This window comes from Schistocerca gregaria, chromosome 3, assembly GCF_023897955.1.
Source record: "Schistocerca gregaria isolate iqSchGreg1 chromosome 3, iqSchGreg1.2, whole genome shotgun sequence".
In the NCBI taxonomy this organism is placed as follows: domain Eukaryota; kingdom Metazoa; phylum Arthropoda; class Insecta; order Orthoptera; family Acrididae; genus Schistocerca; species Schistocerca gregaria.
Window position 1 is genome coordinate 212,122,605 of NC_064922.1, and position 10,625 is coordinate 212,133,229.

Sequence of the window (10,625 nt, forward strand, 5' to 3'; positions counted from 1 at the left end):
ATACATGGTCAGCCAGAATCTTTATGGCGAGCTGGTCAGTTGGTTGTTTGCTTGCTTGCTTGCTTTAAAAGTGGGGGAAGGGACCCAACTACGAGGTCAGCGGTCCCTTGTTTCTAATAAAACAGTGTGAGAATAAAATGGACAAAACATATAACACAAAATGGAAATAAATGAAAAGCCACAAGAATGAAAAGAAGGCAATGAACACTAAAAGGAACAAAAGAGGACAAGAAAACAACAAAGGGACACTGGAAACAGAAGAGAGTAAAACATGAAAGCAGATTACAGTGGTTGGCCAACCACGAGAATAAAAAGGGAAAGCCAGCCACTCTGCAACACATTAAAACCTCCACCCTACAAGCACTAGGGTGGAGGACGCAGAGCGACAAAGAACGTGCACTAAAAACTAGATAGAAGTATAAAACCCAATCTCATGGATAAAATGTAAAGCTAAAGCTGCTGTGGAGGCATTGTCGCCCAACATCGAAGGCAGGGTGCTGGGAAAGTTAAAAGTCTGCTGCAGAGTGGCTAAAAGTGGGCACCAGCAAGAGCGGGATGACCCATTTGGGTGCCACAGCGACACTGAGGTAGGTCCTCGCAACGGAGTACATAACCATGTGTTAGCCACATATGGCCAATGTGGAGCCAGCAGAGGACCACTGATTACCTGCAAGAGGCCTGCATGGAAGACTTCCATCCATTCATAGTCTCCTTAATGAAACACCGTTTGTTGTGCATGCTATTATGCCATTCCATCTCCCAAAGCTGGAAAACCCAGCAGTGTAAGACAGAATGCAGATGTCTATCTCCAGAAATGGTTTCCGCGTCTCCTGTCTGGCCAGCCTGTTGGCAAGTTCATTGCCGGGGATTCCAACATGTCCTGGGGTCCACACAAACACCATGGAATGGCTGGACTGTTCCAGGGCATAGATGGACTCCTGAATGGACATGACCAGATGGTGGTGAGGGTAGCACTGGTCGATAGCTTGTAGGCTGCTCAATGAGTCTGTACAGAGGACAAATGACTTGCCAGGGCATGAGCGGATGTACTCAAGAGCACGAGATACGGCCGCCAGCTCTGCAGTGAAAACACTGCAGCCAACTGGCAAGGAGTACTGCTCAATATATACTCCACGAACATATGCAAAGCCTGCGTGAACATCAGCCATTGAGCCATCAGCGAAAACCACTTCAGAGCCCCAGAACATGTTAAGAACTGAGAGGAAGTGACAGTGGAGGGTGGCGGGGTTAACTGAGTCCTTAGGCCCATGCAAAAGGCCCAGATGAAGCTGCAGCCGAGGCGTACACCATGGAGGCGTACGTGTATGGACCGCAAGTAGAGGTGGTAAAGGGAAGGACTCCAGTTCAGAGAGAAGGGACCGCACGCGAACTGCAATTGATGTGGGAGATTGACTGCCGCAGGCGGGAAAAGGAGACTGTAATTTGAATGCTCAGGGAAACTATGAATGTGTGCTGCATAACTGGTGAGCAGTTGCGCACATCTGATCTACAGTGGAGGGACCCCAGCCTCCACAAGTATGCTGGTCGCCGGCCTCGTCCCAGAAGCTCCTGACGCTAATCGAACCCCACAGTAGTGCACAGGATCGAGTAAATGCAATGCTGAAGGCACTGCCGAACCATAACACACTCCCATAGTCAATTCTGGATTGGACAAGGGCTCTGTAAAGCTGCAGCAGCGTACAGCGATCTGCACTCCTAATGGTGTTGCTCAGGCAACAGAGGGCATTGATGTGCTGCCATCACTTCTGCTTAAGCTAACGAAGATGAGGGAGCCAAGTCAATCGAGCATCGAAATCCAGTCCTAGGAATTGATTTGTGTCCACTACAGTGAGTGGATCGTCATCAGGTAAAGTGTGGGTTCATGATGAACGGTATGATGCCGACAGAAGTGCATGACACACAACTTTGTGGCTGAAAACTGGAAGCTATGGGCTAGAGCCTATGACTGCACCTTGTGAACAGCTCCCTGTAGGTGCTGCTCAGCAACAACGGTACTGGAGCAGCAGTACGAAATGCTGAAGTCATCTGCATACAGAGAAGGTGAGACGGAGGGCCCGACAGCTGCTGCTAGACCGTTAATAGCCACTAAAAATAGACACACACTCAATACAGAGCCCTTTGGGACTCCATTCTCCTGGATATGTATGGAACTATGGGAGCCACCATCTTGGACATGGAAAGTACGGAGCAACTGGAAGTTTTGGATAAAAATCGGGAGTGGTCCCCTGAGACCCCACTCATACGATGTGGTGAGGATATGACGTTGTCAAGTTGTGTTGTATGCTTTACGTAAATCAAAAAAGACGGCAATCAGGTGTTGCCATTGGAAAAGGCTGTACTGGTGGCAGACTCGATGGACACAAGATTATCAGTGGTAGAGCAACCCTGGTGGAAACTGCCCTGATATGGAGCCAGCAAGCCACGTGACTCCAGGACCCAAGCCAACCGCTAACATACCATACATTCCAGCAGCATACAATGAATGTTGGTGAGGCTGATGGGCCGAAAGCTATCCACATCAAGCGGGTTTTTACTGGGTTTGAGCACCAGAATGATGGTGCTCTTCTGCCATTGCGAAGGAAAGATACTATTACACCAGATCTGGTTGAAGACGACGAGAAGATGTTGCTTGTAGTCAAATGTTTATTCATCTGGCTGTGGATGCAATCAGGCCCAGGACCTGTGTCAGGGCAATGTGAAAGGGCACTGAAGAGCTCACACTCTGTAAATGGGGCATTACAGGATTCACTGTAACGTATAGTGAATGAGAGGACATTCCCTTCCAGCCGCCGTTTGAGTATGCAAAAGGCTGGGGGGTAATTCTCCAACACAGAGGCTCGAGCAAAGTGCTCGGCGATTGCGTCGGTACATAACTCGCCATTCATGGTAACACGGGGGACAGCTGTTGGGGCCTGGTACCAGAAAAGATGTTTGATCTTTGTCCAGACTTGGGAAGGTGATGTGTGGCACTCAATGGTGGAGACATCTCTCTCCTAACATTCCTTCTTCCGTTGTTTGATAAGGTAGCAAACACGGGCACAGAGCCGTTTAAAGGCTCCAGGGTAGGGTGCCACTTATGCTGCTGTAGAGGTCACCGACACTCCTTAATTGCTTCAGCGACTTCCGGTGACCACCAAGGGACTGCCTTATGCCTCGGGCACCCTACGAGGGATAATGTTTTCTTCTGCAGAAACAATTGTTATAGTCACTTGCTCAACCATCAAATCGAAGTTACCGTGTGGGGGAGATTCAGTGGTGACAGCAGAGGTGAAAGTTCCCCAGTCCATCTTGTTAAAAGCCCATCTGGGCAGGTGTCCATGTGCCTGACACTGGGGCAGTGACAGAAAGATGGTGAAGTGGTCACTATCACACAGGTCATCATGTGCTCTCCAGTGGACAGATGGGAGAAGTCCTGGGCTGCAAATTGATAAATCAATGGCCGAGTAACTATCATGAGCTACACTGAAATGTGTGCCCCCCCCCCCCCCCCCCCCCAAGTATTTAAGAGGCAGAGGTTGAATTGCGACAGTAAAGTTTCAACATCTCTGCCTCGGCCAGTAAGCATGGTACCACCCCACAACGGGTTTGGGCATTAAAATCTCTCAGAAGTTGTTCAATCAGTGCAGCTAATACATTCAGGGGTACTGCACCATCTGGAGGAATATATACATTGCAGACAGTTATTTCCTGCGTTCTTCTTATTCCGACAGCCACGGCATCAAGAGGCGTTTGAAGGGGCACATGTTCACTATAGACCGAGTTTAAGATATTAACACAAACTCCACCTGACATTCAATTATAGTCACTATGGTTCCTGTAATATCCCTTATAGCTGCGGAGGGCAGGGGTCCGCACTGCTGGGAATCAGGTTCCCTGGAGGGCAATTCAGATAGCAGGTGTAAAGCTTAACAGTTGCTGTAGCTCAGCCAGGCAGTGGAAAAAACTGCCGCAATTCCACTGTAGGATAGCATTGTGAGACTGGGAAGGCATGGAACATTAATGAAGCAGTTTACACCTCAGAGTCAGCTGCTGCCACCGATTTATTGCCTGAGCAGTCTATACCCATTGTGTCTGAGGGTCTGGCGAGATCTAGGTCCTCAGCGCACACCAAAATCTCCACCCCATCCTCAGCGCAGACCTTGTAGGTAGTGGTGGTGTGGGTGCCAGTGCAATTTCCTTGGTCTTAGGGGTTTTCTGTTTGGATTTCTCTCGCTGCTCCTTGGGTTTCCCTGGCTGGGAGGACTTCACTGGCTCAGTCTCCGGGCCTGAGGATGAGCGTGAAACCCTACAACCAGCTGCTTTTGGGCTCTTCAACCACTGGCAGGTGTTGTCTTTCCCACTTCTCTGCCTCGTGATGACTGGGTGTTGTGTGATGTCCTTAGGTTAATTAGGTTTAAGTAGTTCTAAGTTCTAGGGGACTGATGACCATAGATGTTAAGTCGCATAGAGCTCAGAGCAATTTGAACCACTTGTCTTTCCCACTAGAAGAAACCTGGGAGGGGAGTGACCCAAGAGATCCCTTTCTAGCGAGAGAAGCCAAAGAAGACCTATGCTTCTCTGGCTTAGAATTGAAGATGGACGTCCCCGATGGTTGAGGGGGTGTTGCTCCCGAAGTAGGTAATGCAGGAGCAACAGGGTGGGAAATGCCCCCCCCCCCCCCCCCCAATCAAGGGCGCATGTGTAGTCATCTGGTTCTGAGAGGTGACCTGGATTGACAAAGCTGATGGTGCCAGAACTGTTGTAGCAGCGGGGTAAGACAATACAGAGGATGCAGGCATTCAAATTTTCTCTTAGCCTCAGCGTAGGTTTGTGTGTCCAGGTTCTTGTACTCCATGATTTTCCTTTCTTTCTGGAGAATCCTGCAGTCAGGCGAACAAGGTGAATGGTGCTCTCCACAGCTGACACAGATGGGAGGCAGGGCACATGGAGTATTGGGATGTGATGGGCGTCCGCAATCTCGGCATGTGCCGCTGGAAGTACAGCGGGAAGGCATATGACCTAAACTTCCAGCACTTAAAACACCGCATCAGGGGAGGGATATAGGGCTTTACATTACACTGGTAGACCATCACCTTGACCTGCTTGGGCCATGCATCGCCCTCAAAGGCCAAGATGACAACTTGACTGTCCTTCGGACCCCGGTGGACATGCTAGACAAAATATATACCTCGCCGCTCTAAATTGGCGCGCAGTTCACTGTCAGATTGCAAAAGAAGGTCTCTGTGAAATACGATACCCTGAACCATATATACGCTCTTACGGGGCTTGTTGGTTACAGAAACATCCCTCAGCTTGTCACAAGTGAGTAACTCCCGTGACTGGGCAGAGGATGCTGTTTTAACCAAGACTGACCCAGATCTCATTTTGCACAAGCCCTCCACCTCCCCGAACTTGGCCTCTAAATGCTCAACAAAAAACTGAGGCTTCATCGTCATGAAAGATTCCCCATCAGCTCAGGAACATACAAGGTACCGGGGCGAATAAAATCCACCGACATCCTTAGCCTGACGTTCCTCCCATGGTGTGGCCAGGGAGGGGAATGATTTGGGGTCGTACTTCTGTGCATTGAATTGAGCTCGTGATCACTTAGAGACTGCTGGTGTTTCACCACCAGCAAGAGATGATGGACTACGCTTCATTGCGTTCATCTGCCCTGATGCCACCCACTCCGACCGGGAGCCCTCCCCACGGCCGCCACGCAGTCGCAGTAAAGGCCACTTAGCAGGATGGGCATTGGCGGGAGTCCCGATGCCCCAGGGGAATGGGCATCTATCCCTTGGCATATGTGGGGAGTTAACAGCGCAGGTATCAGCAGAGCAATCCCTGTTGGTCAGGGGGCTACAACCAACGGAGTACATGGCGGTGCCACCACAACGGACTGGCTACCTTGCTGGATATCAGGTTCAAAGAAGTCCATGGTCATCGACACTGCATAGTGGAAAATGCACCCAGGAAGGTGTCCTCGTCCAAGAGATGGATAATGGGCAGGACAATGAGAAAGTGGGCTAAAGATCTCAATGCACGATGGACACAATGTACCTTGTAAGGTGCTGTTCCACAACTGGCTCACTCTTGAGGAAAATTTTAAAAAACTGGAGGTCAAACCCTACAGGGGACCATCACATAAAGGCCGAAACTTGTGAAATTCCTTTTAGTCGCCTCGTATGACAGGCAGGAATACCTCGGGCCTATTCTAACCCCTGGACCCGCAGGGGGTTATGGCGAGTATGTGTGACTTCACACTCCTATGTAGTCCAACCTCAGGCCACTGTCACACGCAAATGCCCCACAAATCGCATTGCAACTCTAATCATTTACGTACCCACGAATAGTGCATGTATGTACTAACATCCAACCATCTCAGGCAGTGTAAATGGTTTGCAAGTATCACCAGAGAAATCATTTGTGGCAATGTTCTCTAGCCACAGGGTGACAACCTCATTTAATCATGCTTACTCAATAACACTTCTCATGAAGTATGTAAATGTATGTAAACTCTGTCCATGGGTCCTGGTGGGATTATTGGTACCAACTGATTCCAATGGCATCATTGAATGTGCTATGGATTGGTATGGGATCAGCACACTTCTCTCCCAGCCGCTGTCAGTATTCATGACTTGGAGCCGCAACTACTTGGTCAAGTAACTCCACAGCTGATCTCATGAGGCTGAATGCACCCCAGTTAGGCACTCACACAAAGGAAGAATCTCTGACAGTACTGGGAAACGAACACTGATACACTGCATGGCAGTCAGCTGCACTAACCACTTGGCTATGGAGGCAGACTCTCCATCTATATAATCGATTTGGGAGACAATCTAGGCACCCATCTTAGGTTGTTTGTGGATTATGCAGTCATTTATCGACTAATAAAGTCGTGAGAAGATCAAAACAAGTTGCACAATGATTTAGAAAAGGTATCTGAATGGTGTGAAAATTGGCTGTTGACCCTGAATAACGAAAAGTGTGAGGTCATCCACATGATTGCTAAAAGGAATTTGTTAAACTTCAGTTACACGATAAATCAGTCTAATCTAAAAGCCGTAAATTCAACTAAATACCTAGGTATCACAATTACGAACAACTTAAATTGGAAGGAACACACAAAAAACGTTGTGGGGAAGGATAACCAAAGACTGTGTTTTTTGGCAGGACACATAGAAAATCTAACAGATCTACTAAGGAGACTGCCTACACTACACTTGTTCACCCTCTTTCAGAATATTGCTGCGTGATGTGGGATCCTTACCAGATAGGACTAATGGAGTACATTGAAAAAGTTCAAAGAAGGGCAGCACATTTTGTATTAGTGCAAAATATGGGGCGGAGTGTCACAGAAATGATACAGCACTTGGGCTGGACATCATTAAAAGAAAGGGGTTTTTCATTGAGACGGAATATTCTCAAAATTCCAATCACCAACTTTCTCTTCCGAAAGCAAAAATATTTTGTTGACATTGACCTGCATAGGGAGAAACGATCACTACAATAAAATAAGGGAAATCAGAGCTTGTATGGAAAGATATAGGTGTTCATTCTTTCTGCACACTATACAAGATTGAAACAATAGAGAATTGTGAAGGTGGTTCGATGAACCTTCTGCCACGCACTTAAATGTGATTTGCAGAGTATCCATATAGATGTAGATAGAAGTAAGTTGTCAAATATCTGGGACTCTTCATCAAGTAAAGGTTAACAGTTACTTTCTAAATGTGGTTCATAAACTCAGTTCACACATCTCAAAAGATGTATGCAGTATACGCACCAATCAGTACCACAAGCAATCAATTCCACTTCTTTCAGGGAAATCTGAAAATATTAATTACCTTAAAAGTAATAGTTATTATGGGGCTGATAACACTTTGGCCAAAATATTGAAAGAGGATTATTCTGAGACAGTTACTATACTCAGCCACATATTTAATCCATCCCTTTCAAGAGGTACCTTTCCAGAGAGACTCCAGTATGCCATTGTTCAATGTCTCTAGGTGGCATATGCCATCATTGAATCAAAATTGATGTCTTTCTAGGTGTACTAGTTTTTTTTCTGACAGTGTATTATTAAAGTAAATGGCCTCTCGCTTAAAAGGGGGAGGGGGGCAGTTCATTCAACTCTGTACAAAGCATAATAATAATAATCATTAACAATACTGCACTGGGGAAAGAAAATAGGCTATTTGAAACTATTTGTTCAATATTTTTGGGAGAGCATACAGATCAGAACTTTAATTGGAAATATTATAAATCTTCTCAAACGACTGACTTCAGCAACATTTGCTCTACATGTAACTGCTGATTTTGGTGATGAAAAGAATCAAAAATTATTTTATGTACCATTCCTTAATGGCATACAGAATAATTTTCTGGTGCAATTCCATGCACAGAAACAAAGCATTCATTGCAAAGATGTGTGATAAAGATAATATCTGGTCTCCATGCTATTCATAAACATAAAAGTACTCTTATACAAAAAGGAGCAAAGTATACAGCGGAAAAAAAAAGTTTTGGGAACAAGTTGAAATCATTTCTGCTTGACAACTCCATCTACTTCATAGATGCATTTCTGAGTAACTAGTATGTATGTAGTTGGGTTAAATCTATCTAATTTGTTTGTACATCAAGATAAAAACAGAAAATCCAGTTATGTAAATGACCAGTTTGTGACAATGTTTTCACAGAGAAATTATATCCCATGGTTACATTCTGCATCATGGCGAGTATATGCAGACAGTATCCATGGAATATGCAAAACTTATGAAATATTTTTGTCCTCCTCTGAAGACTAGTGACCAGTGTATCTGAATGTGATGTGATGGAATCAGGCTCTATTTTCAGCACTATTACAGACTTTTCTTGTTGGGAAGAACAGAGTAGTGTGCAATGAACTCTGTGAATGCAATTGTGAAGCTGCTAGAGAGAGGTAGTGGCTCCATTGTTCAAAAAGCAGACAATACGGCTGGAGTAATGTTGTGCTAAACACATTCACCTCCACATTGAATTCAAAGGGTGCCATAGACTGTGCAGGACAAAGCGATCATTCGGAGCCTTCTGGTCTGATCGTGGAGATATTTTTTTATGGAACTAGTGTGGCTTTTAGAGAAATTTCAATGTGTGTACCTATGTGTATTTATATACAAGTAGGGCTAAGAAAGAAAATATACTGAAATAAATATCATGCAGTAACAATAAAGTGAAATATTATTATTCTAAACAGCATCCCAAGCTCACCTCAAGTACACAAGAGACTAATTAACCAACATTAAATACTCTGAGCTTTTTAAGTAACCAGTAAGAAAATGACTCTGTCCCAACTTTTGCATTTAGTGCTAATTACTGAACCTGGAGGACTATGATGCATTATTTAGCAATCTATTCAACCCAGAAATATAATTACTATAACTGACAGGTATATACTAATTATATACAGCTGGAAATGGCATATTCTGGAAGTAAAACTAAACAAGAATTCAAAGAATTTTTCCACAATAACTATAAATGGTATCCATCTGCCCAATATGTTGCTAGACTGTAATAGTGGAACCCCTCTTTAAATCGTGGTTATGGTGACAGACTGAACTGTAGCATAACCTCGAGGTCTCGTTTAGGTTAGACGATGCATATTACATGCATGTCATATACAAACTATGAAATATGCAAGGGTGGCTACTATGTAACTTCATCCAACATATTAAGGGTGGGAGCGCTCGTTGTACAGTGTAGCACATGAATTAAATTTTCAGTGTTGTTTTTATCTAAGTGCAAGAGTTCTGTCATTTTTGTAAGTAACATTGAGAAATGTGTGCAATGCAGATGATTGTCTTCAATCAATCTAGAATTTAGAGATTTACATAGTTTACAGTAGCCTGACTGACTGGTCACTAAACAAGTACACTGACATTCTTCATAGCCATTTGAACTGGGATAAGGGGAACACACATCACCACCACTCGATGATAAACGAATTATTTACAATCAAATCGTTGGCGTACATTTACTTGAACCGTCATGATCGTTTCTCGCTTGATCTGGTGAAGGTGGTGTGGATGCTGGAGTCTGAGAATCTTCAGATTGTTCTCCTTGAAGTGATATCGCTCCACCTCCCGCAACATGCATGAGCTCGAGGACAAACCTGGTGAACTCTGCAAATTTAAATGTCATCTTAATAGCGTGAAACATCTTGACAACAAGCAAAGTTTTTATTTGAACTATGATGGAAGCAGTGAGCTGAAGCTTCCAGATACGAATGTAAAATAAGAATGAAATCTAGAAAATTATAATAGACTGCTACTACATTAAAACGTCGACAAAGCAAATCGAACGTAACTGTAACTAATGAGCAGCCTACATACGATGACAGGTACTTCGTAAACAAAGAAAGGTACAAACGCAACTCACATTTCCTTCAGAAAGGAGACTCAGTCGACTCCATGATAAATATAAAACTTCTAGTAAACTAAATCTATTAAAGAAAATATCACTGTATATCACAGACACAACAAATTGCACATTTATCACGGTCAGGTGCTCTTTACGCTTCTCTGTTGACAGTTACACATATCGCAGGGATCTCATAACAACTCTCTGCATTGCATTGCATTTGTTAT

General features: G+C 44.8%; 1 protein-coding gene across 3 annotated transcripts in view; it reads right to left on the minus strand.

The window, feature by feature from the left end:
- LOC126356312 (uncharacterized) overlaps positions 1–10,612 on the minus strand; it is a 769,127-nt gene extending 758,515 nt beyond the window's left edge. For all 3 annotated transcript variants that reach the window (XM_050007272.1, XM_050007273.1, XM_050007271.1), the window contains exons 1-2: positions 10,417–10,612; positions 10,011–10,160 (exon numbers count right to left, since the gene is read on the minus strand). In XM_050007272.1, coding sequence (XP_049863229.1) covers positions 10,011–10,134 — 124 coding nt within the window. In that variant the 5' untranslated portion in view covers positions 10,135–10,160; positions 10,417–10,612. The remainder of the gene's footprint in view (positions 1–10,010; positions 10,161–10,416) is intronic.
- Between the last annotated feature and the right edge of the window lie 13 nt (positions 10,613–10,625).